General features: G+C 65.5%; 3 protein-coding genes across 6 annotated transcripts; all 3 read right to left on the bottom strand.

The window, feature by feature from the left end:
• Positions 1-268: 268 nt before the first annotated feature.
• On the bottom strand, positions 269-4263 carry CDC6 (cell division cycle 6). Of its 2 annotated transcripts, none has more exons than XM_068996393.1 (12): positions 4068-4263; positions 3613-3864; positions 3145-3363; positions 2700-2899; positions 2454-2617; positions 2211-2317; positions 1933-2072; positions 1748-1848; positions 1549-1613; positions 1204-1403; positions 955-1095; positions 269-828 (listed from the first exon to the last, which is right to left on the bottom strand). In XM_068996393.1, the coding sequence occupies exons 1-12, from the start codon at positions 4261-4263 to the stop codon at positions 739-741; spliced, it is 1875 nt and encodes a 624-aa protein (XP_068852494.1). In that variant the 3' UTR covers positions 269-738. The 2 variants fall into 2 exon arrangements, with proteins under 2 accessions (XP_068852494.1, XP_068852495.1); XM_068996394.1 differs by having other exon boundaries at positions 2454-2620; positions 4068-4116.
• Positions 4264-4692: 429 nt separating this feature from the next.
• WIPF2 (WAS/WASL interacting protein family member 2) lies at positions 4693-16272 on the bottom strand. Of its 3 annotated transcripts, XM_068996488.1 has the most exons (9): positions 16205-16272; positions 10605-10652; positions 9832-9944; positions 9507-9639; positions 9249-9368; positions 8182-8832; positions 6903-7112; positions 6692-6793; positions 4693-5984 (listed from the first exon to the last, which is right to left on the bottom strand). In XM_068996488.1, exons 3-9 carry the CDS (start codon positions 9892-9894, stop codon positions 5944-5946), a joined length of 1320 nt encoding a protein of 439 aa, XP_068852589.1. In that variant the 5' UTR covers positions 9895-9944; positions 10605-10652; positions 16205-16272; the 3' UTR covers positions 4693-5943. The 3 variants fall into 3 exon arrangements, with proteins under 3 accessions (XP_068852589.1, XP_068852588.1, XP_068852587.1); XM_068996487.1 differs by lacking the exon at positions 10605-10652; XM_068996486.1 differs by lacking the exon at positions 16205-16272 and having other exon boundaries at positions 10605-15994.
• An 848-nt stretch (positions 16273-17120) lies between these two features.
• RAPGEFL1 (Rap guanine nucleotide exchange factor like 1) lies at positions 17121-24919 on the bottom strand. The gene is given in 16 exon segments (XM_068996465.1): positions 17121-17329; positions 18158-18212; positions 18491-18555; positions 18644-18731; positions 18942-18992; positions 19758-19848; positions 19926-20104; positions 20189-20311; positions 20442-20539; positions 20628-20795; positions 20977-21073; positions 21075-21090; positions 21658-21755; positions 21827-21977; positions 22437-22515; positions 24442-24919. Coding segments are annotated over 16 exon segments (1908 nt in total). The 5' UTR covers positions 24866-24919; the 3' UTR covers positions 17121-17204.
• Between the last annotated feature and the right edge of the window lie 2652 nt (positions 24920-27571).

Genomic DNA, 27571 nt, shown 5'->3' with positions numbered 1-27571 from the left:
CCCTCCCACTCCCCCCCCCCCATTTGGAGCCCCCAACACCCCCCCCCGCAATGAGGAAGCTGCAAAATTAGGTCAAAGCGTCCATTATTTAACAGAAACGGAGGATCTGGGGCCAGGAGCTGAGAGGGGAGCTAGAGCCCAGGAGAAGGGCTGGAGTCCAGGAGAAGGGCTGGGGAGGACAGGGTGGGGTCCCCACAGCTGTGGGGCAGGCAGGGAGTGGGGGAACAGGGGTGAAACAGGGTGGACAGGAGCCAGAGCTGAACCAGAACGACTTTATTAATGGCAGGAGATAAAGGGGTTCCCACTGTCCCCCCACCCCCAGGGGTCCCTGCACCCCCTCTGCCACTGCCAGCACTGGGAAGATTCTCCCTGCAGCCAGAGTGGTCCAGAAGGTCCCAGAGAGCCCCAGAAGTCTCTGAGAAAGGCAGGAACAACACTGGACCTGAGGATCACACACCAGGGTGGCAAGGGGGGTCAGGAGCACCCACCCCACCCTGCAAAGGGGCTGGGGGGGCCACAGAGGGGCTGGGGGATGTCTCAGCCTCCTGCCTCAGCCACACAGAAATCATAATATAACATTAATAATATTATTATATTAAAAATATTAATAAAAAGACCCCAGACTGACAGCCCCAGGGCAGAACTTGACAAACGTCCAAGACCATGAGAGCCATTTGTCTGCTCTTGCCACAGCAGTAAAATCCCCCTTGAGGCCATGGGGAGGGGGCTGCTGGGGGGTTAGTGCAGCCCCTGGGCCAGGATGCTGCCCACCAGCGCCGTGTCCTGCAGCCTGTGCTCCAGCGCTGCCTCCTCCAGCGTCAGGGAAACCTGGGCAGGAGAACAGGGATGCTCAGCACCGCGCTGCCAGCTCCTGCCCCAGTCCCACCCCTGGATCGTGTCCCATCACTGGATCCCAGCGCTGTCACCAGACCCTGCCCCACCACCCCACAGTACCTTGGCCAGCCGGGCCTCCTTGGCCTTCTTGAGCTCGAGGACACCACGAGACTCCAGGAGGGTGACAAGGGACAGACACTCGGCCTGGTCGACGGTGGGGAGCTGCTGCCGCCTGCACACCTGGCTGTAGGTGTCATGGAGCTGGGGAGGGCAGGGGGGGTCACACTGCAGCAAAACACCTGAGAGACACCCCAGGGACGCCCACCCGCTGCCCAGGTCCAGCCCTGAGAGGGTCCCACTGCCACTCACCTTCCCCAGGGTCACCTCACGGGCATGCGAGTGCCGGGCAAGCAGGAGTAGGGAGCAGAGCAGCACCTTCTGCTGCAGTGGGAAAGTGTCCTGGGCCCCCCGGGACCCCGCTGCCAGCCGGTCCCCAAACACCTCCGAGAGCACCTGGGAGATGTGCAGGACCCCCACGCGCTTGGGGACGGGGGACACCGGGGACTCACCTGTGGGACAGAGAGAGGATCCCAGGATGGTGAGAAAGGGAAGGTGGTAGCGGAGAGAGGTGCCCCACAAAGGGAGCCCAGACTCCCACTGAGGCGATCCCGGAGGAGTCCCCCCAGGGTTTTGGCTCTGGCAGCAGTGACTCACCCCCAGGCAGCGGCTTGAGCAGGGTCTGGCCTCGCACCTCCAGCTCCACCACCTCCACGGCGCGCCTGGGGAGGGACAGCCCTGAGCCCCAGGCAGAGCAGGCACCCCTGGCATGGGCACCCCGCTGCAGGGAAGCCATGGGGACAGGCAGGGGACCAACCTGGCCCCGGCACCACTGGGTTTTAGGGCACACACTGACCTGCAGACATCCAGGGCCTTGCGAGCATCACCAGAGACCGCAGAGACCTTGCGGGCACAGAACTGGAGCGCAGCAGAGTCCAGGACAGGGTCACCGGCCACCTGCGAGGCACCAGGGCCATCAGCATTGCCACCCGTGTGGACAAAGGACCCCATGTTCCCCCTCTGTCCTCCCTGTGTCCCCACCTGCCCCAGCCGCTCCTGCAGGATGCGGGTGAGCTGCTCCTTGGTGTAGGGTGGGAAGTGCAGCAGCTGGGGGCTGCCACCTGGGTGGGCTCCCAGCCTGGCCAGGCTCCGGTCTGTCAGGTCCAGGGCATTGGCCAACCCTGAAGGGCGAGGAGAGGAGAAGGATGAGCGCTGTTCTCCAAGGAGGGAGCAGGAGGAGGCTGCAAAGGCAAGCCCCCATCAACCCCTCAAAAGAGGGAGGGTTCCCAGGGCAGCAGTGCCACGCACTGCACACTCACCCACGAGGACGAGCCTGGAGCTAGGCAGCTGGGGCCACTCAAAGAGGGTGTAGAGCACGTCCTGGCCTTTGCTCTCCAGCTGGTCCAGCTCATCCAGCACCAGGAGGCTGCGGGAGAGCCCAGATTAGCCCCTGCTCTGTCCCCTCACAGCACCCCAAGCAGGGAGAGCAGAGCTGCTGCCAGGCTGCCTCTCCTGGCATCCAGGGGGGATCCCACGCCACCCACCACAGACAGGGAACTCACATCATGGGCCCCTGGGCCATCAGATGCTTCTCCAGGCTCCGGATACGCTCCCGGCCAGTGGCCACAGGCAGCCCCAGGTGCTGTGCCAGGGCAGGGAAGACGCTCTGGGGGCTGCCCAGTGCCATGCAGTTCAGCACCACAGTCCTGCTCCCAGCCAGCTCGTCCTGCTGGGAATGGGAATGTTACACCCGACCCACTGCCCCCAGGCCCCAACAGCAGCCCCACAGCCGTGGCCATGGCACACACCTTGCAGTCGAGCAGAACACGGCTCAGACAGGCTGTTTTCCCGGTCCCAGGGGCTCCAGACACGTAGAGGCTGCCGGGACGGCGCCTCAGGACGTGCTCCCGCAGGAACTGCCGGAGGATCCCCGTCTCCCGCTCCCTGCCCTGGAGCCGGTCGGGCACGGCCGCATGCAGCACCTGCTTGGCCTGCTGGTAACAGGTACCTGCACGGGGAGCAAGAGGGCTCAGGGAGGGATGCTGGGACCCCATCCCAACTGATCATCATCCCCATTCATGCCCCCATCCCTATCCCTGGCTCCGTCCCCCACCTCATCCCCATCCCCATCCTTTGCTCCACCCTCAACTCTACCCCTATCACCATCCCCATCCCCATCCCCATCCCCATCCCCATCCCCATCCCCATCCCCATCCCATCCATAACCCCATACCCGGCCCTGCCCACACTCACCTTCCTGCCGGAAGAGCCGGGTGCGTCGCTGCTGCCCGCCGAGCCCTGAGCTCCGAGGGGTCTCTGGCCCCCCACTCCGCGGGGATGGCCCCGGGCCCTTGGGCTGCTCGGGAGAGGCCGAGGGGTCCCCAAAGAGCAGGCGACGGCCCCGGTTCTCCTTGCTGCGCTTGGCCGGGGAGCCAGGCAGGGCATGGGGGACATTGCACAGGTTGTCATCACCTGCGGGGGCAATAGGCTGGTGGTGACATGGGGCCAGTCTCCCTGGGGGACTTTGCACTTCAGCTCCCCCAAAAAACCCGCGGGAGCAGCTCTTCCTTCCAAAACGGGGATGAAGCTGCAAACGCAGCTGGGCCAGAGCCGGAGTGGGGCTGGACCCTTCTGTCTGCCCCAGCCCTCCGGGGTGAGAAAGGAGATGCGCCCCCCACCATTCCCGGGGGGCCCGGCGAAGGGGACAGAGGAGGGACTCACCCAGGCGCTTGCGGGGACTCAGGGGCTGCACTTTGGGGCTCAGAGGCTGCGCTGTGACACGGCCTGGGCGTGTGTCCGGGGTGGACTGGCCGGGATCGGCGGGGCCCGAGGCCTTGGAGCGCGGCGAGGGGCGCAGAGCAGGGGCATCGGGGTCGCTCTTGGCCGGGGGGGCGGCGAGGCGGCGGGCGCTCCTCGTGCGGGGGAAGCCGATGGTGGGCTGACTCTGCGGGCTCTTGCTGGCCATGGCGGGGGCTGCGGGTAGAGGAGGACAGCGGTCAGAGGGCGGGACCTCGGTCAGGTGAGAAAGATCCCAAGCCCTGCGGGTCCCAGTAACCCCCTGCCCCCCCAATCCCAGTCCCTACCGCGCTGTCCCCCATCTCTAGCTCCCGTGTCCCCCTAAGCTCCCCCAGATCCCCCCCAGATCCCCTCCGGGTCCCGCGGCTGCCGCCACCGACCTTCTCGCGCCAAATCAGCCCCGGTTCCGCAATTCCCGCCACCAGGCCGGTCTGGCCCCGCCCCTTGCTCCCCATTGGCTGCGCCTCCGCCACCGCCGCCAATCGCCGCGGCCGGAGGAAGGGCCGCAACAGCGCAGCCTATCAGCGAGCGCTCCCGAGGCACGGCGGAAGGTGCCGAGCGCGGCACGCGGGGCATGCTGGGAGTTGTGGTCTGCGGGCGGGTAGTCAGCGCTCCCCAGTATCCCCAGTGCTCCCACGGCCCGCGCCCTCCAGTCCGGCCTTGCCCGTACTCCCAGTGCCACCAGTACCTCCTATACTGACTTTCTACTGCCGCTCAGTCTTGTCTCTCCGTGCTCCCAGTACTCCCCACCCTTCCTCCTAGTGCTCCCAGTATTCCCCACCACGCTTGCCCCATGCTCCCAGTGCCCACACCCTCCAACCCCCCTCCCCCTGCTCCCAGTACCCACAATGCTCCTTCCCAGTGGTCCCAGTGCCTTCCTACTGTTCTCCCAGTACCCTCCACCCTGTCTGCCAGAGTGCCCCGTCCCCAGCCCTTGGTGCATCACCCTCAAGAAAGAAAAGGGGTTCTTGGGCACCCCCCCCTTAGACAGTGTCCATAACATCATTTATCACTTAATTACTTTTATTTAAATGCAATTTCCAGCTCCTCCAAATTCCTCTGTTCCCTTTTAAAAGGGCCCCTTGCTCTGGGAGGGGCAGAACCGTGTGGAACCTTTATTTAACCCAAAGGGTAGCGCTGGGAGGGGGGGGGCTCATTCTCCAGAGAAACCCCCCACTCACCCCTCACCCACCTCGCTCCAGTCTCAACAGGGAAAGGTCCATCATGATAGAAAAAAAATCCCCTGAATGAGCCCCGAACCCGTCTGCAGGGGTGCAGCACCCCCACACCCCCTCCCCTTCCTGCTATGGCGCTTTACAGGTACAAAGAGATCAGTAACTACGTTAGTGTGACCCCCCCCCGCGGGAACACGGAGAGTCCGGCCGGGACCACCCGTCGGACAGGGAGTGTAAGGCAAAACATCACCGGCCCCCCTGGCGCAGCCCCAGGGCCCCCCACGCACCCCCCGATGCGCCAGTCCCAGCACGAACGGGCCCCCCATGTAATTAGTGTTTACTTGTTAAAATGCTCAAGTTTGGGGGGGTCAGCAGTGAGAGCCAGGGGAACCCAGGGGGGGAGTGCCAGGGGAGCAGCGGTTTTGAGGGGGGGGTACATGGGGGTGGCCCCCCCCCACGGGGTCAGGGAAAGGGAGTCCCCACCAGCCTGGCACTGTTGGGGTGTCCCTGCATGGTCCCACTCACGTTCCCCCCCTGCCTCCACTGGCTCCTGTGCAAAAAAGCAATGGGCTGTGCCGGGATAACGAGGTTCAGCTGGGATCACGAGGCTCTCCCAGGATAACGAGGTTCCACCGGGATAACAAGGCTTTCCTGGGATAACAAGGCTGTGCCGGCCTGTCCCTGCTTCCCCTCGCTCTGGGGGTCTCACAGCATGTCCATTCCCTGCCTGACCCCAGCTCCTCTCCGTGAGCCCCCCTGGTCCCAACAGCCGGCACACGGCTCGGCCTCAAGTCCCGTGCCCGGCTCCCAGGCAGATCCCAACCCGGGATCCATGAGGAGGAATGAGGGATGGACCCATCCAGGCTTGCCATGAGGTCACTGAATCCTGGGGGGTGCATAGATGAGGCGGGGCTGGCGGAAGGCGCTGGACTGGGGGGATCCGCTCGTCCTGGGAAAACCGGAGAGGCTGGGAGTGTGTCATGCAGGATCCAGGGGGCTGGGAGCTGGGGGGGGTCCAGCTGAGGAAGGGGAAGGAGGTCCATGTCTCTGCTCTGCAACAATCCACCTGCACAGTCCGGTTTCACCTGGGGATGGGGGGCAGAGGGGGGGCCCCACGCGTAGCTGGAAGACAAGGAAGCCTGTTGGAAGCGAGAGCTCCGCAGAGCCGGATCCAGCACGTCTGCTTTCCCTCCTCCACACCCCCGCGCCAGCTGCCGGCCCCCCCCAACCCCCCCAACCTCCCCGCGGAGATCTGGAGCCTGGGATTTGCGCCTGGCAGCAGCCGCTGCAGCCGCACCGAGCTCGGGGCTTTTCAAACCCGCATTAAACATTCATGGCTCTAAAAATAAACGAGCATCCCATTCTCCCCGGAGTCTCCGCCGGGATCCGCAGCGCTGACGCGCGGCACCAAGGGCACTTTGAGCTCTGCCGGGTCCGAGCGCCGGTGCTTGAGGCCTATCCTGGGATACACGGGGGGTCTGCACACCCCCAGCCCGTGCCCAGCCCTGGCTGTGGGGTCCTTCGAGATCCCCTCTGGTACCAAAGGTGCTCAGCACAGGCAGGAATGAGCCCTGCAGCATTTCCCAGCAGGCAAACCGGGAGCAGGCGGGATAGGGCATCTGCACAGCCCAAATATCTGGCCCCTCTGCAGCACAGAGAGCTGCCTTCAGGGCTCGCTACCCCTGGGAATGGGGCTCAGCACCCCCAGGAACACAGGCAGGGCCCAGGGCAAGACTGCTGCACCACCCACCCTGTGCAGGGACAAACAGGACAGTGCCAGCCCCGAGGACACAGAAGGGGAGAAGGAATTTGGGACATCTCCTCCTCACCTCTGTTTGTTTTGCTGGGGTAGATTCTCTGGAAGTATTTATATTCCTCTGGGGCTGGGAAGTCTTCGACAGGATGAAAGGAGTATTTGGATTCAAAGTCATCTGTGAAGAAACGGGAAAAGGGGCAGGTGAGGGAGGGGGGCTCTGGGGGAGCCTGGCCAAAGCCACAGGGCTCGGCTCCGAGGGGAATCCATGCAGGGGTCCCACTCACCCAGGAATGCTCTGACGGTGGAGATGGAGTCCCGGTGCCCATTCCGCACGGGCGGCGGTGGCGGCGGCGGCCCGGCCGGGGTCCGGGTGGGCGGCGGCGGGGGCTTCCCCCGGCTGGGGGGCTCGGTGGGGCCGTGCAGTCTGTAGGGGGGTGGGGGCGGGGGGGCATCGCGCCCTCCGTTCCGCAGCATCGGCGGTGGGGGCGGTGGGGCTGCAGGGACGGCAGGGACAGCGGGGTCAGCGCCGTGCGGCGCTCCCGGGGCAAACCCAGGGACATCCCCCGCAGCATTCCAGGCCAGCTGCTGTGCCAGACCGCAGCCCAGGGATGCTCCTACGTGTGCCTGGAGATTTCCTGCTCGCTCCCGACATCTGCATTCCTCATCATCTGCAGTGCAGGGACCAGCCAGCCCCACTGTCCCCCGGCTCAATGCCCACCCCGGCGGCTGCCCCAGCCCCACGTGCTCCCAGCCCACGCTGGGCACAGGTCCCTCCACACCAGAGGGGATCCCAGGAGCAGCTACAATCCCGCACATCCCCGAGTCTGAGGGCAGCGGCTCCACATGGAGCCAAGATGCTGCCTGCCAGGACTGGAAGCCACATCCGCAGTGCCACCGAGGCAGTGATGGGACCCAGGGCCCCTCTGACCCACCTCTCGCTCCTGCCCAGCCTCCCGCAGAGGCTCGGTGGCAGTTCGTGCTCCTCATTAGCCTAATTACAGCCGGGCTGACAGCGCAGATCCCCAGCCGTAGCTCTGAGGAAGGATTCTGGCAGGGCCAGAAGGACGGAGCGGCTTGGCAGGGGCCCAGGCAGGAGCTGCGGTCTGGACACAGAGCCCAGGAGTGCACGGGGGGGCACCGGGGTGCAGCCAACACCAGTCCCAGCCACAGGGACACACTCCCGAGGGCTGCACACCCAGGGAAAGGCTTCTCCCTGCTTTGCCATAGTTTTTTGCACCCTCCCAGTGACATTTAGGAAGGGGAGCAGCCACAGCACACACAGCTGTGCTCTGTCACATTCTTACCTCCCACCCCAGGACAGCATGGGCAGGAGTCGCCCAGCCACAACCCACCATCAACACCAGGCCTGGAAGAAGCTCGATGGCCATGGGACATGACCAAGGACATGTGTTAAATATGGCCCTGCAACTACTGCCCTGGCTCGGCCCCTACACCGCATGCAGAAGCCACTCTGTGCCCCGAAGCCAACTCTTGCCCACCACCTCCCACCAACTCCTGACCGTCCCAGCTGCCCCCAGGCACTGCAGAGCGAGCAGCTCTTACCTGCTCCACGGCTTGGGGGGTCTCTGGCCGGCGGCGGGGGGCGGCTGCTCTGCAGGGACGGGGAGGCAGCAGTGGGCGGCGGCGGTGCCAGACCCCGCAACGGGCCCGGCGCCTTCCTGTGCAAGGAGTTGTGTCTCTGCGGCAGCTCCGGGGCCGACTCGCTGCTGGGGCTGGAAGGGCCGTTGGGGACACCGGGGGGTTGCCGGTAAGGGGGAGGCGGAGGGGCGAGAGACTGGCCCTGAGCCCCTGACCGGAGACTGACTGGGGAGGGAGGGGGTTTGATGGGCGGCGGGGCGGGAGGGCCGTCCCTGCTGCCAGGCAGGCGCTGTCCTGGGGTGGGCGGCAGCGGCTTCTCCCGGTTGTAGGGCGAGGCCTTGGCGTGCGCTGGAGGGGGGGCCGGGGGGGCGGCGGCACGGCGTCCTGGCGGTGGGGGCGGCGGGGCCGAGGAGCTGTGCTTCATGCCGGTGCCGCCAGCGGTGCCGGGCCGGGACAGGTCAGGCAGGGAGGGCCTCTGCGTGCGCGGCAGTTCCGGCGGGGACCCCCGGCTGCTGTCGGCATCGTCCTGGGGGCGGCTGTTGCTGGCCGGCACGGGGGGCCTGGGGGCAGCTGCTCGGGCGCCAGGGACTTGCAGTGTTTGTTTAGTGGAGCTGTCTGCAGGGAAGGAGAGCACAGTGAGGGGTCAGGCACGGCACGGGAGCAGTGCCCTGTCCGTGCAGAGCCACGGCCGAGGAGGGCCAGGCTGCAGGGACAGCTGTCTGGCACAGGCAGGGAGCTGGCACCGAGCACAGCCACACACGACTCTTCTCTCACCACTCTACTCTGTGGCCACTACAGAGAACACACAGAGTTCAGCAATACACGAAACTCCTGCGCCCTCCAAGAGGTCTGCGTGTGGGACTGAGGTTCAGGGAGGGTGTAGCTGGCCTGTGCCATGCTTGGGATGTGATCTGGGGTCCTGCATCTGAGTAGCTGAAACCCCCAGGGAAACAGAGTGAGATCCTCAACCCCTTCCTGCTCAGGGCTCTCCCCAGGGACCCCCACGCAGACCACAGGCCTGTGGCCATTACCTGAGCTGTCCTTGGCTCCCACGGGTCTGAGCTTGGGAACGCCGCCTTGGAAGAGGCCGCCCTTGGGCTGGATGGCGGCTGAGCTGGAGCCGTAGCTGCTGCCGCCGCTGCCCTTGGGCTCTGGAAGGAGGGAGACAAAGAGGTTAAGCATGGAATTATCTACTCCTCCAATGAGGAGCTGCTGAGAACCAGATGGGCAAGCGCCCTGAAGGGCACAGCAGCGCCCAGCATGGGGCCGGGAGCCTCCAGGGGACTCACTTTCCAGGATGGGTGCACTCCGGTCATTGATTTGGGTCACTTTCCTGAGCTTGGTCCCCTTACAGATGTCCTGCAGGAGGGCCCCGCGGCCCCGCTGCTCCTCTCGGCTCAGCTTCGGCGGCTCCATGTTCGCCTGGACAGGAGCAGCAGCAGCAGCTCAGCACCTCCCCGGGACCCCCCGGCGCAGGCACAGCCCAGCTCCACATTCCCACCCCCCGGAGCACCCCACCCCTGCCACAGCCAGCCTTCTCCAGGGGCAATTCCCCTGGCGAGTGGCCCCACGTGGGGGATAGGCCACCTCCCCACCCAGCGAGGTGACCCCTACCTGACTGAGGGTGGGGGGTGGTGGGGGGCCGGGGGGCGGCGGCGGGGGAGGAGGGATCGGCATCCTGGCGGCTCCGGCTGCTCAGTGCTGGGGGCAGGCCTGGGCACTCATGCCTGCGGGAAGGGAGGAAGCGGTCAGGGAACACGGGGAAAGCCGGTGGTGAAACACAGCCCCGGGGAACTGTGCTGGTGCCCTGTGCCTGGAGCTCATGCAGAGCAGCAGCTGGAGCTGCTCTCCCAGGTTGTCCCAACACCCTGGAACAGTAGGCCCCAGAGGTGGGAAGCAGCACATCCCTACCCCAAATGCCCAGAGCCCTCACAGCGCCTGCAGCCAAAACCCAGGAAAGGTCTCACACAACCACCTCGCTCGGCAGAGAAAACCCAGCCAAACTGATCCTGCACCATCCATCCAGCTCCTCCAGCTGCAGCCGGAGGCTGCTCACTTGGGAGTGCGACAGTAGCCCGCCAGCACTGGCATGTGGCCCCATGGTGTCTCCAGCCAGGGCCAGGGCAAATCTGCCAGATGGCTCCAGCTCCATGGCAGCCACAGCAGCACAGGACTGTCCTCTGGCTCCCATCCCCGAACTTCCCATCCTCTTGTCTCCTACATCAATAACCCCCCAGCACCGAAGGCTCTCTGCACCCCACAACTCCAAAGCCCCCTCAAAGCTGTCCAAGCAATGAGGGAAACCAGCTTTCCCAGCATGGATCTGGCAACGTTCCACTCCAACTCATGACAAGCCCAGAACGAACCTGTCTGGCACCACGGCTCACCTGGAACAGCTCCCGGGGCTCCGCGGGGCCCGGCAGCTCTGGTCGGCACTGGAGACAGAGCACAGAGGGAGCAGGGACAGGAAGAGGAGCCTGAATCACTGGGAGGTCACAGGCCCTCGTGCCACTGACAGCAGTGCTCAGGTAGGGCCATCCTGCAGCACAGGCTCAGGGAACAGGAATGTGATGACTGGAGGCCTTGCTCACCACATGGACAGTCCCAGGCACTCGGGGCAGACCCTGAGGCAGGGGACAAATGTCCCTCTCTGGGCCATGGATGTCTTTCCCACAGGAAAACCTATTCCATAGTCACTAATGGGAACCACAACACCAACAGGAGGTAAGGACAGGGCAGTTTCACACCTGAAACTTCCAATTTCCGAGCCATGACCTCCAGGGCAGGTGACAGAGGGCACGGGAACAGCCCCCACCGCAGGGAAAGTTCCTTTATGACTCAGGTTTGTACCAGGTACTAACAAGCAGATCCCTTCTCATACTCATCTCCTGCTAGATAAACTACAACTTCCTAATCCCACAGGACACAGGTCCATCCTCCGTCAGACATTCCCGAGGTGTGAGAACGGGAAGCACAGAGCAGCAGCCCGGCTGCCACAGCAGCGGCTCCCCTGCCCTCAGGCAAACCACTGGCTCTGGGGTTCAGGGAAATAAATAAAGAAATACTTGAACTGCCCTTTAATTAAAATCAGCTCTTCTACCCTGTGAGAACTCCTCAGCTACAGCCTCATCAGGAGGACATTCCTCCTTCTATCTTCTCGCATTTTCCAAGCCACCCGAGACTCCCAGTGCCCTCCCCCTAACAAACACGGTGCTCCTTCACCCCAGCCCAAGCTCGAGGCCAAGAGCCGACATCCATCGATCCCTCCGGACACTCCACAGTCGGGAACAACGCCCAGCAAACCCATCCGGCCTGTGCCTTTCCCACTGGAGCAGGATCACAGACGGCTCCAAGCGTGCTCGTCTGGGACGTGTTGGAACAGGAACTCTTTTCCCTGTGCTCCTTCCCACCTGCAGTGGGATCGCACGGCCGGGGTGGCACGAGTGGCTCCGGGCAGAGCCCCAGCCGTGCTGGATCAGCTGCCAGAGGGAATTAGCAAGGATCCAGCTGAGGAAGGCGCCAGGTAATGAGACTCCTGACTCGGGCTCATGTGTCACAGCCCTGAGCCAGCACAGGACTGATGCCAGGGCCACCACCTCTGCTCCCGACCCACGGGAACGTCACACATTGTGTCCCCGCTCTGCTCCTGTGCCAGCTGGTTACTCCCAGGGTGACACTTCCCTCGGTGGCCCCTGTGACAGGGATGCATCTCACAGACAGACAAACAGGGGTTTGTCAGCTGGCATAAACCATCCAGTGCCATCCGTGCCAGGCCAGCACTGCTGGGGTCTCTCCGTGTGACCTGCTGACACCCTGCGACAGGCTCCGGACAATCCACAGGGACAATCCACAGGGACAATCCACAGGGACCTGGAGGACAAGGGGGTATTTCTACAGACAGACCACGAGTCACTGTCTCCCCTCTAAGGTGCCCTTACTGCAAAACCTGCGCTGGGATCCAGGCTCTGACCTAGAAGAGCAAGAGGAAGGGAGGGAAGAGTTTAAGCTAAAGCAGCTTGAGGATAAACTGGAGCTGAATTCCCGAGAAACAGGTCATTCCGTTTCGGCGCACGGCCCCGTTCAGGCTGGGGATTAATAGCAAAGGTCACATTGAAAAACCAAAATCGAGAGGCCCCGAACCCAGCACACGGGTGGGAACGGTGCCTTTGAAATACAGCCTGGATCTTTCATGTGCAAGAAGACAGACCCAGCTGATACAGATTAGGGAGACAGGAGCTAAATCCTCCAGGAAAAGAAAAAAGGGGGGAGTTCTCCTCCCAGCACCCCTTCATGACTGGCAGAAGCCATCCCTGTGAACAACGCTCTGACTTCTCCGCACTCCTTCTCCTTTGTTCTTCCGTACCAGAACCCTTTCACCAAGACACATCAGAGCCTCTGAGGGCTCCATATGCCGTGGTGGCAGCTCCCTGTGCTCGCAGGGAAAGTGGCTGGGAAGAGCTGAATCCAGAGACACCAGTGGATCAAAGCTGGGCTGAGGCAGGAGGGGCAGGTTTACACAGTGCCTTTGCTTTTCCAATCCAAACCAAACCTTAGGAAAGCTCTGAGCAAAGAGTGAGGAAAACAAGGTGTGAAAAGATGTCCCACGGGAGAAGGGAGAGGTCAGGAGATTGAGGTGACCCTGTGGAAAGCTGCTTCAGAGCTGCTGTTCCACAGGCTGGAGCTCACCATGGCCACAGACCCCTTGGCAGTGTTTTGGATCAGCACTTCCCTGTCAACCCTGAGACCAAAACACTACTAAATCCCAAGAACTTGACATTCAGCTGCCCCTTGTCCCCTAAAAGCAGCCGGATTGGGCAGATCCGGCCCGGCCAGGGAGACACGCCACGTTTTCCAGGCATTTTTCAAGTCCCTGTTTGCTGTGGAGGGAATTGAAACGCCCTCCCCAGCAGCAGCCCTCATCCCGGGGGGATTGCTGCTGGAGCAGGACAGGCAGCAGCAGTGACCTTCAGCCGCCTATTTCCTCGCTTTTCAGGGGGATTTGGGCTCCGGGCGGATTTGTATTTCACATTTGCAAGCCCGAGCTGCAGCGCCTCATCCTCAGGGAGGCTTTGAACTGCAGATCAAGAGGAATTTCCACCCTCTGATGTCGGTGCAGAAATGCGGCCGCACCGGTTTGGGAACGACTTCCAAGGCTGGACCTCTCCAACACCCGCCCCCGCGCCTTTATCTTCCCTCTCTTCCCATCCAAACCCGCAGTTCCTCGTTACCCCCCTCCCAAATTCCGAGCCTGTCCTCCGCAGCCTGACATTCCTGCCCGCTCCTGAGGAGCTGAGGATGCTACATAAATAATTTATCCTGAGCGACAGCCATCGCAGGATTTAAGGTCATTCAGGCTTTTAAAATCCTATCAGCATGCTTCCCAAGCCGAGCTGCCAGCTCCATTTGGAGCATCCCGCGGAGCCGGCGCATCCCTGCGTGCAGACAGACAGACACGCTCTGGCCCCGCGGGATCCAGACGCTCCCTGTGAATTATTAACGACCCGCGGGCTCTGACGAGGCGTTTTTAACAAAAACTCCCAACTCCAGAGTTTCTAACTCCTCAGGGATGAGCTCCACAGCCTCAGTTTCCCCATCCACCCGCGGCTTCTACAAGTTCAGTTTCCCTATCCATCCGCAGCTTCCACATCCTCTGTTTTCCTCTCCACAGCTCCCTCGGCCTCAGTTTCCCTATTCACAGTTTCAACATTCCCAGCTTCCATAGCCTCAGTTTCCCCCATCCACTGTTTCCCCATTCGCAGCTTCCATAGCCTCAGTTTCCCTATTCCCAGCTTCCCCTGCCTCAGTTTCCCCATTTCCAGCTTCCCCTGCCTCAGTTTGCCCACCCCTGGCTTTCCCATTCCCAGCCACATAACCCCCAGCTCAATCTGTCCCTTGCTCCCAGCTCATCTCAGGTCACTCAGCAGCGGAAACCTTTAATCAGGAGCAAGGAATCCTGTCCTGAAATTCCGCTGCAGCAAAGGGAAAAGCAGGAAAAGCCCGTCCTGCCAGGCCTGCAGCCTCCCCTGCTGCTCCTCCTTTCCCAAAGAGGCAAAAGGAAGCCAGGAAGGGAGAGGTGGCACACGAGGGGCTGGGCAGGAACCGCTGAATTATTCCAGTGGGAGGAAGTGGCAGGAGACACAGGGACTTCCCGGTTCCTTTGAGCCGGAGCTCGGAATTCCGGGTGCAGCGATCCTGACAGTGATCCCAACAGAGTGATGCGTGCTCCTGGTCCACTGGCCTTTCCATCCACGCTGCCTTCAGCAGTGTGGGCAGGAAGGCTGTTAGACCAGGAGCAGGGAGTCCTGGATGTGTTTCCCTGGAGTGGGAGGGACAGCTCAGCTCCAGCGTTGCCCAGAAAAGCTCTGGCTGCCCTATCCCTGGAAGTGTTCCAGGTTGGATGGGGCTTGGAACAACCCCTTCCAGTGCAAGATGGGATTTAAGGTCATTTCCAATTCAAATCGTTACAGGATTCCGTGGAACTCTGTGTCCGTGGTCATCCCTAAGACACCACAGGCTCCAAAAAGTCCCCCCCTCCTTCTCCTGTACCCTAAATAGGGTCCCACTCCCTCTCCAGACAAGCCTCAGCACATCCCCAGCCCTTGCTGGTTCTGGACACCCACAGGGTGGGGATCCAGGGGGGTCCTGGGAAGGGTAGAAGAGTCTAGTGGGTCAGTGGGGGGGTCCAGAGGGGTCCTGGGAGTCAGTGTGAGGGTACCAGGGGTCATACAGGGGGTCCAGGGGGATCCTGGGAAGGGTGAAGGGGTCCCAGGGGTCACACTGGGGGTCCCTGGCCCCTGGTCCTGCCAGTTCTGGACACCCCCACTGGGGAGGGGACCCTGAGGTGACCCAGGAGTCAGGGGGGAGGGGTCAATGGGGTCATGGTAGGGGTCTAAGAGGTCATAGGGGGACTCCCAGGGGACACTCTGGGGTCAGTCTCCATGGTGGGATCCCAGGCATCCAGCCCTGGCCCCACCGCTTCTGGGCAGCTCCAGGCTGGGGGTCCAAGGGGGTCCTGGGAAGGGGTGGAAGGGTCCAGGGCATCAATATGGGGGTCTCAGAGGGGTGCCAGGAGTCACAGTGGGGATCCCAGGCCCCTGGCCCTGCCAGCTCCGGAGACCCGCAGGTTGGAGGTCCAGAGGGGTCCTGAGGAGAGGTCCCTGAAGTGCCCCAGGGGTCAGGGTGAAGGGGTCCAGGGGTCAGGGTGGACGTCCCAGACCCCTGATCCCACTGGTTCCAGCCACACCAAAGACGGGAGTCCAAGGAGTGGTGGAGAAGTGCAGGAGATCAGTGTGGGGATCGCGGGGGAGGCACAGGGGTCACAGTGGGGGTCCCAGGCCACTGGTGCTGCCAGCTGCAGGCACGCCCAGGGTGGGGGTACAAGGAGGGTCCTGGGGAGGGATCCCACACGTAATTCAAGGGTCAAGGTGGAGGGGTCAAGGACAGTGCGGGGGTCTCAGTGGAGGTCCATGGGGGTCCTGGGGATGGGTCTCAGAGGAGACCTGGGGGTCAGAGAGGGGGTCTCCATGGTGGGGGGTTCCCAGGCCCCCAGACCCGCCGGTTCTGGGCACACCCAAGCTGAGGATCCAGGGCAGTTCTAGGGAAGAACCCAGGAGACCCAGGAGTCAGGGAGGTGGGAGATCTCACAGGCGTCCCAGGGGTCAGGTTGGGAGGGTCCAGGGGGTCAGCGTGGGGGCTCCAGCCCCCCCAGCCTTGCCGGTTCCTGGCACTCCAAAGCCGGCCCCGCGGACTCCTCAGAGGCCCCGGGGACCCCTCAGCCGGCTCCGAGGACCCTCAGCCGGCCCCGGACACCCCCCCAGATCCGCGCAGGCCTCAGCGCACCCCCCGCCCCGCCGGTCCCAGGCTCCGCACAGGCCCCACGAGCCCACCCCAAGACACCGCACCCTACACAAGGGCCCCGTGGCCGCAGTCCCGGTCCCCCGAGCCCCGGCCCGGCCCCGCCGATCCCCCCCGGCCCTCCCCCGCTCACCCGCGGCTCCTCCCGCCGCTCCCGGCCCCGGCCCCAGCCCCGCCGAACGAAATGGCGGTCGTGGCCCTTCTGCGCCTGCGCGACCGAAGCGGATGTGGGCGGGGCACGGCGGGGCACGGTGGGGCCGCGGCGCCATGATGAGGAGGTCGAGTGGCCATGAGAGAATGCCCCGCCATCGCCATCTTGGGAAGGTCACGCCGGCTGTGTGAACGTCCAGTGCCGCGGCGTCCCGGTGACCGAAGGCAGAGTGGCGCGACGGGGAAGAAGTTCCTCACTCTGTGCCGAAACGCTGCTGAAGGCCCGTGATGAGACGACTGAGCTGGGCTACACCGCCCGTTTTCCCTTCCGCCATATTGAGAAGGTCAGCTGGACAAACTTCCCCCCAGCAGTCGCCATGTTAGGAGGGTTGACGGGAACCGTGGCGGCAGCCATGTTTAGAAGGTCAGATATTGGCTTCGCGTTGCCGCCATCTTGGAGAGGTCGGATCCACCCGGTCAGTGCCGGGATCGTGACGTCATCGACAGCGATGCTGTGACGTCACTCCCCTCATTACCTCAATCCCTACCATGACATCAGAGACAGGCGCCGGGACAGACTTTTATTGGGGCTCCCTGCTCCACCCCCAGCTTGACTTTTTTTTTTTTTTTTTTTTTTCTTTTTTTCCTCCTTTTTCTTAAAAAATAAATGTACAATTCCGGACCGCGGCAGTACAAAATATACACGTCTGGGAGGGGGCGGGGCACACATACAAAAATAGAGGGGACGGGGGGGAGGGACATGACCCCCCCCCCCCCCGGGGGCCCCTGTGCCCCAGCCAGGGGAGGGGGCGGGGGGGAGAGGGGGATGCGCCGGGGGGGGTCCCCAAACCCACCCCCCACCCCCCCCCCAAGGGTGGGGGCAGCACCCAAGGGCCGGGGCTGGGCAAAGTGCGTCAGTGCTGGGGGGCTCCGGGCCCCCCGGGGGGGTCCCGGGGTTTGGGGGTCCCGGGGTGGGTCCCCCCTCACTGGCTGCCGGGCTCCAGCTTGTAGGAGAGCTCGAAGAGCAGGTTCTGGTTGTCGATGACGCGCAGCTGCCGCACGTAGGCCTTGGTCTGCAGCTGGGCCGGGGACGCCTCCAGCTCCAGGCCTGGGAACGGCCCCGGAACGGGGGAACGGGAATGGTGGGATGGGGATGGGGAAACCGCAACGTGGGAACGGGGGTGTGGCAGTGGAGGGGATGCAGGGATGGAGGGATGGAAGGTGGCAGTATGGGAATGGGGATGTGGGAATGATGATGGAGGGATGCAGGGATAGGGATGGCAAGGCGGTAGTGGGAATGCAGGGGATGTGGGGATGGAGGGGATGTGGGGATGGGGATGGGAAAATGCAATGTGGGAATGGAGAGGTTGGGGGTGGAGGGGATGCAGGTGAAGGGATGGGAAAATGCAATGTGGGAATGGAGAGGTTGGGGGTGGAGGGGATGCAGGGATGGGGATGGGAAAATGCAATGTGGGAATGGAGAGGTTGGGGGTGGAGGGGATGCAGGGGTGGGGATGGGAAAATGCAATGTGGGAATGGAGAGGTTGGGGATGGAGGGGATGCAGGGATGGGGATGCGGGAAGGAAATGGGGATGGAAATGTGAGAGTGGGGATTGAGGGATGGAAGAGGTGCAGGGGATGCAGGTGAAGGGATGGGGATGCAGGGAGAGGGGTGCAGGGATGCAGGAATGGGGATTCAGGAATGGGGATGCAGGGTGAAGGGATGAAGGATGCAGGGATGAGGATGCAGGGTGAAGGGATAAAGGGATGAGGACGCAGGGATTTAGGGATGCAGGGACATGGATAAAAGGTGTGAGGAGGCTCTGGCCACGTCCCCATCCCTCAGGGCCAGCACTGCAGGCTCAGGCCCGTGTGGGCCCCCCCAGCAGTGCCCCCCTAGCCCTGGCAGTGCCCCCTCCCCGTCCCCCCCACTCACAGAGGGGGCGGCTCCGGTACTTCCGCACGGTTCTCACTTTCTCAGCGATGCAGTGCTGGGGCACAGAGAGACCCCAGAGTCAGCCCCAGCCCCCCAAGACCCCACCCAGTCCCCCCAGGGACCAGCAACCCCCCCAGGAGCCTCCTGCACACCCCCTACCCTCAGGGACCCCCCTCCCCCAGGATCCTGTTCTGCACCCAGGGGACCCTGAACCCTCCCACTCCCCCCAGACCCCCAAACCCTCTTGGGGGGTCCTCCAGCCCCTCAGGGGAGTCCCCTCTCCCCTGCCCTCACCCTGGGGGTCCCTCTGCCCCATCCCTCCCTAGAACCCACCAGTTTCTCCACGTTGACCAGCCCATCCAGGAGGGTCTTGCTGCCTTCGTGCAGGAAGGTCAGATCTGGGGGACAGGGGAGGTGATGGGGGGTCCTGTGGGGTGTCAGAGGGACCCCAACCCCCCATGGGGCAGCCCCTGAGCCCCCCCTCACCTTTGAGGATGAGCGGCACGAAGGGGATGAGGGGCGGCTTCATCTTGGCCAGCACCTCCCGGTAGGTCTTGTGGTTCCTGCAGGGGTCCTGGGGGGGAAAGGGGGGTCAGGCTTTGGGGCAGGGCTCCCTGGGGATGCCCTGGTTCTTCCCCCCATGCAGGTGGCCATGGGCATGGGGCTGGTGGCCTGGGGGAGGGGGGCAAGGACACCTTGGAAACGTCCCCTGCTCCCCAAACACCCCCAGGGAAGGCCTGGGAACCCCCCAACACCCATGGGAGCCCCCACACCTCTCACCCACCGTCAGGTTCTCAAACTTCCGAAACAGGTTCTTGAATTTCCCTGGGAGCTTCTGGAATGACAAAAAAAGGGGAGGGTAGGGAGCATCCAGGGGGGTCAGGGAGCCCCAAAGGGGTGGGCAGGAGCATCCAGGGGGTTCTGGGAACACCCAGGAAAGGGTCAGGGAGCATCTGAGGGTGTCCAGAAAGGCCCAGAAAGGTCTGGAAGCACCCAGAGGAGTCCTGGAAGCACCGGGGTGAGGGTGAGAGCTCCTGGAGGGTTCCAGGAGCACTCTAGGTGGGGTCTGAAAGAACCCAGGAGAGGTCTGGGAGCAGCCAGGTGTGGGCACGAGCATCCTGAGGGTCCTGGGAGCACCTGGGCAGTGTCAGGGAGCACCCAGGGGTGGTCTGGGAACATGCAGAGGGTGCTGGGGAGCACTGGAGAGTGGTGTGGGAGCATCCAGGGGCAGTCCGGGAGCACCCAGAGAAGTTCTAGGAGTACTGAGGGGGAAGGGAGTTCCTGAGGGGTTCCAAGAGCACTCAAGGGGGATCTGAAAGAACTCAGGAGGGGTCTAAGAAGCAGCCAGGTGTGGGCACGAGCATCCCAAGGGTCCTGGGAGCACCCGGGTGGTGTCAGGGAGCACCCAGGGGTGGTCTGGGAGCATCCAGAGGGTCCTGGGAGCACTGGAGGGCGGGGTGAGAGCTCCCAGAGGGAAAAGGGAGCTCCCAGGGGTGGTCTGAGATCACCCAGGAATGGGTCAGGGAGCACCTGGGGGTGTTCAGAAAGGCACAGGAAGACCTGGCAGTGCCATGGGGGTCGGGGGCCCCCCAGCCCTCACCTCCCAGGTGAGGCGCAGGCGGCTGACGGCGGCGTTGTTGAGGCCGATGACGATGGCGTAGAAGGAGAGCATGTCCTGGTTCTGCTTGCAGCTGGTGGGGGACAGCGTGAGGGGCGGGCTGGGCACCCCAGGGACCCCTCAGCAGCCCCTCCCCGGCCCCCCACTCACATGGCAGCGATCTTGATGAGCTTCTTGAGCAGGTGGGCGCGCTTGCCCAGCCCCTCGCAGAGCAGCAGCTCCGTGCCCACCCAGTGCTGCACCTCACTGCAGCGCTGCAGCAGCAGCTCCAGGTTCGCCGTCTCCCGCCGGCCCCGCTCCCCGTGGAACACGTAATCCACGAATTCCAGCTGGGGGGACGCACACGTTCCATCAGAGCCCACCCCCCCGCCACAGCACGGCAGCTCCCCCGAGCCCCCCGAGCCCCCCGAAACCTCGTGGATGCAGCGGAAGAGCTCCCAGTGGAAGGCTGTGAGGTGGTTGGCCACGTCCTCGGGCTCGGCACGGTGGATCTCGGTGTCCCCCGGGACCACCTGGACCTCCTCGGGCAGCGGCACCTGCGAGGGGACACCGGATGGGGCACTCCGGGGGTGCTGGCCCCGGGGTGGGAGTGTCGCCCCCGATCGCGGTGCCAGGTGCCGGTGGGGGGGACGGTCCCTGCCGGGGTGTCCCCACCACGGAGCTCACCAGGGAGTCGAAGGTGTCCCTGGTGCAGGCGAAGAGGTGGCTGTTGATGCCCAGGGTGGTGAACACGCACTCCTCGCTGGGCTGCAGCACCGCTTTCTCTGCCGCGGGTCACAGGGCGGGGTCAGCACCGGCCGGACCCCCCCAGCCCCGCCCGCAGCCCCCCACCACCCCCGGCCCCCCGGGCACCTCCGGACGAGGCCATGGTGACGAGGATGAGCGCGTCCCCGCGGGCGCTCTGCTCCTCCGAGTACTGGAGCTTCTCGGTGACCGAGGCCAGGATGTCCTGCACCGAGGCCGAGAGGCGGCTGCGGATGGTGACGTACGAGTGGTCGGGCATGTAGACGCGGCAGAAAACTGGGAGAGGGCGGGGGGTCAGCGCCGGGCATCCCCACACCACCCCCGGCGCTGCCCACCGGGGAAACTGAGGCACGGGGAGGGCGCTGAGCAGACCCGGAGTGGGCACGGCCCCGTGCAGCGGCTGGTGGGTCACGGAGGGGACCCCAATCCCCCTCGGCTCCCCCTCACAGTCACTCACTCTCGTCAGAACCCCGAAATGCCACCCGGGTCTGCAGGCAGGAGTCGATGCGTCGGAAATGCCGGAACAGCGGCTTCACCTGCTTGTTCGGGGGGGGGCGTCTCGTCGGCCACCCTGCGGGGGCACGGGACAGGGCTCAGACGGGCCCTGGACCCCCGGGGCTGCACCCCGAGACCCACGGGGTGCCCCAGCAGCCCCCACCCAGGGCCTCCCGCACGACAGGAGGGTGGGCACGGGGAGGGCACCGGGGCACGCTGAGGGTGGGCACAGGAGGAGGGTGGGCACGAGGGTGCCGTGGGGAGGGGTCCGAGGCTGCGCACGGCGAGGGCATGAGCGGGGCACAAAGGTGGGGGTGAAGATGCAACCAGGAGGGCACCAGGAGGGGGCTGCTACTGGCCCCTCCAGCCCCTGGGCACCCCCAAGGGCCACAATTCCTCGTCCTTCTTGAGGACTCCCTGACCCACAGGGACCCCCAGGACCCTCTGCCCTCCCCTGGGACATTCTGAACCACAGGGAACCTCAGGACCCCCTGTCCTGCCTGAGAATCTTTTGTCCCACGGGGACCCCAGACTCCACAGGATTCCCTGCCCTCCCCGGGAACCCCTGACCGATGGTGACCCCTGGTCCCCCAGGCACCCTTGACCACCAGGGGACCCCAGGACCCCCTGACCCTCTTCTCACTTGAGCTCCACAGTCTCCACGAGCTGGTGCAGCTTGATGATCTCGTCCTCCAGCTCGTGGTAGAGGGACGTGTCCTTCATGATGAGCAGATAAAGCTCCTGTGGGGTGAGACGGGTCAGGGCCGGGGCTGCAGGGGACTGCTGGGGGGACACGGGAAGGGGACACCCACCTTGATGACCTTCCCGGCGCTCTCCTCCTCCTGCAGCAGCCCCTTGTAGGTCTCGAGGAAGTGCAGCAGCACGGCCAGCACCGCCCGCTTGCGCTGCAGCCCGGAGCCCTCCTCCCAGCGCGCCGGGGGGCTGCCCGCCGCCAGCACAAAGGTGGCACGGTCAAGGAGGTGCCACGGCAAGGAGGGACCCTCGGCCACCCCCCAGCACCCGCTGCACCGAGGGACCTCACTTGAGGGTCCTTGTGCCCTCCCTGGTAGCACCACAGTGCCCACCTTGCACCCAAACCCGTAGCCCACCCCCATGGCACCCCCGTGGCTGCTCCTGTGAGCCCCCCATAGCATCCTGCTGCCCTGCCCATGTCCCACTCCTCCTTGCAACCCCATGTCCATCCTTTTGTCACCCTCATGGCTTCATGGCACCCTGGTGCACATGCTGGTGCCCTCCTGGTTGCACCCTCATGCCAACTCTTGTGCCACCACCATGTCCCCTTCATGGCCCCCTTATGCCCACCCTCACTGCACCCCAATACCCTTCCCATGTCCAGCCTCCGACCCCTCCTCACCCACCCTCGTGCCCACCCTCGTGGCCCCCCGGGACCCTCCAGGATATTGCTGGTGCAGCTGCTGCAGGAAGCGCTCGGTGGGCAGGAACAGCGAGTGGGTGAGCACGATGTCATCCAGCAGCGACTCTGGGGGGACAGGGGGGGACAGGGGTGGGCACCCCACCCACAGAGCCCCCCGATACTCCCGGGGGCCCCGTGCCCGGCGGGATGGGCGGGTGAGGGGAGCGATGGTAATTCGCAGGGTGACACCGGGAGAGGCCGAGCCCCACGCGAACCCCCCCGCGCCGGCGCTGACTCAGGGCCCGCTCCCAGCCCCGGGGCAGCCGGGCCCGGCCGAGCCGGTGTGGGGGCAGAGGCGCCGGCAGGGCGGGACCGGGGCCGCGACGCCCCGGCACACCCGGCAACCCCGTGAGAGCCCGGCCGCGGGCACAGCAGGACACGGTGAAGGGAAACTGAGGCAGGCAGCTTGAGGCACACTGGGTGGGTGCCACAGCCGGGCTCTCCGGGGCAGCACGGGTGGCACCACCCTGTGAAGGTGTTTTGGCAAGGCCAGGTGAGCCGAGGGGCCGGTACCGGCGTCAGTGCCCGTCAGAGCCGGCATCAGTCACCACCACGACCTTTGGACACGGCACCGCTCCCTCGCCCGGCACCAGCGCAACCCTCGGCCCCGAGCGGGTCCCTGGCTCTGCCACGTGCCCAGGGGATACACTGGTAGCCCTTCAGAGGCCCAAGGACCTGACCCATGGAGGGGCCATGCAGACCATCCCCCCAGTCACTCCCCAGCTGTTAACCCGGTCACGGATCCGTGCCAAGCCAGGGCAGAGGGTCCCCTGGCACCCCTGCACCGGGCAGAGCACCCAGGGGGCATCAGCTGCTGCCAAAAGCAGGACACGGCAGTCTGGGGCACAGGGACAGACGGGGGCACTGGCAGCATGGGGGGTGCAGGTACACGGCCCCCAGCTCTCCCAGCCCCCCTGCCCTGAGTGCAGCCCCTTCCCATGTTCTGCCTGTGGGGCGGGAGTTAAACACTCCCCCATCCCTTTGGACTGCAGCCCCCTGCAGCCTTGCCTCAGTTTCCCCATCCCTCTGCAGCACTCACGCTGTACCCCGGAGTCGCAGGGACGTTTTCCCAAGTCGGGACCCCCATGCTGGCTCCTGCCCCCCTGCTCCCTGCCAGCCTGAGCACCACCAGGCCTGGCAGCGTGTTGGTGCAGGCAAGACCTGGTGCTGCCAGTCCCAGCTCGTCCCTACCCGAGGGCTCCTCATGTCGGTGGTTGCACCAATTCCCGGCCCTGGCATCACTGGAGCAGGGGGCTGGCGGTGCCCTGGGGTCCCCGATGGCCCCTGGTCCCAGCAGCCGAGTGGGATTGGCCGGAACAGGGATCCCCGTGGTGTGGGAAGGCTCCCACCCACCTGCACCCAACCTGGCTCCCACCCAGCTCTGGCACCGAAACCACCCCAACACCTGGGCACGGGGAGCCGTGGTGGGACAGCACCGGGAGGCCTGTGCCGGAGGAAAGGGGCGTCCAGCCCACCCCTCCCCCCTCCACTGCAGCTCCCGTCGGGGCTAATTTTAGCACCAGGAGGATGTTGAGGACCATCCAACCGGGAGGTGGATGCTGCAGTGACTGCCGGTGCCCGGCCACCCCCGTTCCCCACCGAGCTGGCGCTGCCATTGAGCCCATATCCCCCGCCAGCCCCTCTGCCGCGGTGCCTTGCCCGGGGAGCCCCTGCCCACCCCGCAGACTCCTGCCCACTCCGCTGCCACGGGCTCCCTGCCCCGGCGGGGACCCGGCCTTGACCTTGTCACCCCAACCGAGCACCGCTGTGCCCTGTGCAGGGCCGCCCGCCTCACCGGGCTCCGGGGTCCCGCACCCCGCTGTCTCCCACCCCAGCATCCACCAGCGCATCCCCCCCGCAAGCAGCGGCCGCCCCCGGTCTCTCCCCGCTCCGCCGCATCGCCCCGCGATCCACGCGCTCCCCACCCCGGGCACCCCCGCAGCCCCTCCCGGGGGTCCCGCAGCCCGTCCCGTGGGTTCCGCAGCCCCGTACCTGCCCCGCAGCCCCTCCCGTGTGCAGCCGCCGGCAGCCGGTCGAGGAGCGCGGCCAGGAGCCGCTCGGGGGGCGCGGGCGCGGCGGGGGCGCAGCCGCAGCCGCAGCAGCACCGGGCGGCGGGCGGCGGCTCCGGGCTCGGCGGCTCCCGGTCCCGGTCCCGATCGCGGTCGCCGCACGGTGACGGATCCTCAGGGGAGCGGAGCGGCGCTTCGGGCGGCCGCAGCTCCAGCCAGCGGCCCTCGCCCCCCGGCACCGGCCCCGCGGGCCCCGCCGGCTCCTCCGGGGAGGCGGGCGGGCGCGACAGGCTCTGCCGCCGCGGCGCCGGCACCGACCCCGGCCCCGGTACCTGCCCCGGGGGGGCGGCGGGGCGGACGGGCAGGTGCGAGCCCGGCTTCTTCAGCAACTTCTCCAGCGGCTTCATGGCCGCCCGGGCGCGGCGGCGGCGGCGGCTCAGGGGCCCATCGGCGGCGGCGGCGGCTCCGTTCGGCTCCGCTCGGGCTCGGGCCGCGGCGCCGCTCCCCGCCCGCCCCGCACCGGCTGCGCGTTGCGCCCGCCCCGCACCGGCCCCGCCGCGGCCCCGCCGCCAGCACCGCCCCGCCCCGTTACGGCCCCGCCGCCGCCGCCCCCGGCACCTGCCCGCCCCTTTCCCCGCACCGCCGCCGCCCCCGGCGCCGCCAACGGCACCTGCCCGCCCCCTCGCCGCACCACGGCACTCGGTACCGAACCCGCCCCGGGGCTGCGGTGACACCGGCTCGCACCCAGGACACGGTCACCGCCCGCTTCCCCGCAGCCCCGCACAGGTGATGCATTACCAGCCCCGCATCCATCCCCCCGCATTCCCCCCTCGCATCCCCGGGGTACCGCCACGCGCGACCTCCCCACCACACCGTACAGCCTGGGGGGACACCCAGCCCAGAGTCTGTCACCCCCTGCTGTCACACACCGCGACCGGGGGGCGCAGCCCCACAGCCCCCTGCCACGTGTGCCACACACGCCCGGCACACCCCCGTGCCTGGTCCCCCCTCGCACACCCACACAGCTCCCCCACGCCAGCCCAAGGGCACATGGCACCGCCCCCCCCTCCCCCTACCCAGTGCTGCCGCTCCCCAGTGTCCCCTGCACGGAGGGGCACATCCCCAGCTGTGGGGTGACCCACCCCCGGACCCCCAGCCCAGCTCTCTGCACCTGCCGCAGCGTGGGAAAGGGCCGGGGGTGGGTGCGAGACCCCCCACCCTGGCATCCCTGGGGCTGGGTGCCCCCGCGGGCAGGGCGGGCAGGTCGGGGTGGCTGCCAGACCCCCCCTCTGCCGCCTGCCAGGCCGCAACGGGCCCCGGCGTGCTGGGGCAGGTGCCGGGGCAGGTTCCGGGGCAGGTTCTGGGGCAGGGCAGGGCGAGATGTGGCGCTTGCCTGGGGCTGATCCTCCTGCCCCGCACCCGCGGGGTGCTGAGCACCCATCCTGCCCATGCCCACTGCCCCCAGCCGCACCTTGCACCCTCTGGACACGCCAGCGGGTGAAAACAACAGTGGGACAGACCCTGTGTCCTCCTAGTCCCGTTCTCCCGAGTCCATCCCCCTGCAAACCCACGGCCCTGCGGCAACCCCGGGGTGGGATGGTGGTAGTGGCCAGGGGGACACAGCAGGTGACCCCATGGCCTTTTCTGGGCCCCACTGCCCGGGGGAGTCGGGGAGGGATGGAGGAACGAGGGTCCCGGCAGCTCCCGCTTTGTTCCCGCTTCGCCTCCACCCGGCAGTTGCCTGGCAACTCCATCCATGCGGCTGCCAGAGAGCGGCAAAACACGTCCCCACATCCCCACATCCCCATCCGCGGCTGCACCGAGCCCTGTCGGGATGGCACAGCACGGCATGGCCCGGCACATCCCTCCTCTGTTCCTCCAGCCTCCAGCGTTCAGATCCCCCGCATCCCACCCAACATCCCCAAAAAATCCCACTCTGTTGAGCTCCTCCATCCCCTTTCCCTGTGGCATCCGAGCAAGGGTTCCCGGATCTGGGTGCAGGTGGTGCTGCTGGCCTGGTTCAGCCACGCAGAGAGGGGCTTCTCCTGACAGCAGGAGGGGAAACTGAGGCACGGACAGACCCCACTCGCTGGTGGCAATGGGGATGCACTGGGCCACACGGGCAGGAGGGACCTGGAGCATTGTGCCATGCTGAGGGCAATGCTCCCCCTGGGAAAGGTGCCCCAGATCCGGCCCATCCCATCCCCTCTCCCCAGCTCGGCAGGGACGGGGGCACTGCTGGCGCAGAGTGAACTATTGGCTTAATTAATTTGCTGTTATTTCTCCTAACGAGCTGGGATCTGGAGCGGGCGCTTCCCTCGGTTGGCAGCCAGCGCATTCCCCCGCCCCGGCAGTGAGCCGGGGGTGCGAAGCCTCCAGGCACCGCTCAAAACAGACCGTGTGTAGGAGGGAAAAATTACACCCCGGGAAAAATCCCTCCCCAAGCCAGCGCCTTAACCCACTTCCCAGCTGCAGCGCTGGGAGAGGGGAGTCAGGCATTTGGGGAAGGGGAGAACCGCCAAGAGATGGGGGCAGCTCCTCCATTAGGTCCCTGTGAAGGGCTGAGCCAAATCCTGGACCATGCTCAGTCCTGATCCTCCTGCCAGGGAGGGAAACTGAGGCAGGGGCGCTGGGGAGGGATGGGGCAGCACAGCAGTGGGGGCAGGAAGGTGGTGACTCCTGCTGCTGCTGCTGCTGCTACTGGAAGGGCTCTGGGACCCCCACACCACTGCCAGCAGTGAGGGCAGGAACTGGGGAGCCCTACAGAGAAGGGAGGAAAAGAGGGTGGGATGCAAAGGGGGGAGTTGGGGTCCCCCCTGCCCTCAAAGCCGCCCTTCCACCGTGGAATGGGCAAGTCCCACCAGCATCCTTCCCCCACCCAGCCTGGCCGCAGGAGGGCAGAGCTCACCATGATGCTCCATCCACAGGATCAGGGTGTAACAGCAGTGGGGTACATGCCCCCCACCCCTATTTGGCGGGGGCAGGTGGGCGGGGGGCTGGCAGGAGGCTGCGGCTGCCAAGGCGGAGGCAGTGCGGCACAAACGCGCAGGCGGCAGCTCCCGCACCACCAACACAACAGTTGGTCCTTCCCTGTGAGCCAGTGAGGCTGGCGA

Source organism: Aphelocoma coerulescens, chromosome 27 (genome assembly GCF_041296385.1).
Source record: "Aphelocoma coerulescens isolate FSJ_1873_10779 chromosome 27, UR_Acoe_1.0, whole genome shotgun sequence".
NCBI classification, from domain to species: Eukaryota; Metazoa; Chordata; class Aves; order Passeriformes; family Corvidae; genus Aphelocoma; species Aphelocoma coerulescens.
The sequence above is the reverse complement of the archived record's forward strand: the minus strand, read 5'-3'. Positions and strand labels throughout refer to the sequence as shown.

Excerpts from the sequence above, each read along its gene's own strand:
- CDC6 (XM_068996393.1), bottom strand. The coding sequence starts at position 4,263 with ATGCCCCGCGTGCCGCGCTCGGCACCTTCCGCCGTGCCTCGGGAGCGC. Across the intron at positions 1,404-1,548 it reads GCTCAAGCCGCTGCCTGGGG|GTGAGTCCCCGGTGTCCCCC; the intron begins GTGAGTCACTGC and ends TCTGTCCCACAG. Across the intron at positions 1,096-1,203 it reads GTGAGGTGACCCTGGGGAAG|CTCCATGACACCTACAGCCA; the intron begins GTGAGTGGCAGT and ends TGCCCTCCCCAG.
- WIPF2 (XM_068996488.1), bottom strand. The coding sequence starts at position 9,894 with ATGCCGATCCCTCCTCCCCCGCCGCCGCCCCCCGGCCCCCCACCACCC. Across the intron at positions 9,640-9,831 it reads CACCCCCCACCCTCAGTCAG|GCGAACATGGAGCCGCCGAA; the intron begins GTAGGGGTCACC and ends GCTCCTGTCCAG. Across the intron at positions 9,369-9,506 it reads GAGTGCACCCATCCTGGAAA|AGCCCAAGGGCAGCGGCGGC; the intron begins GTGAGTCCCCTG and ends CCCTCCTTCCAG.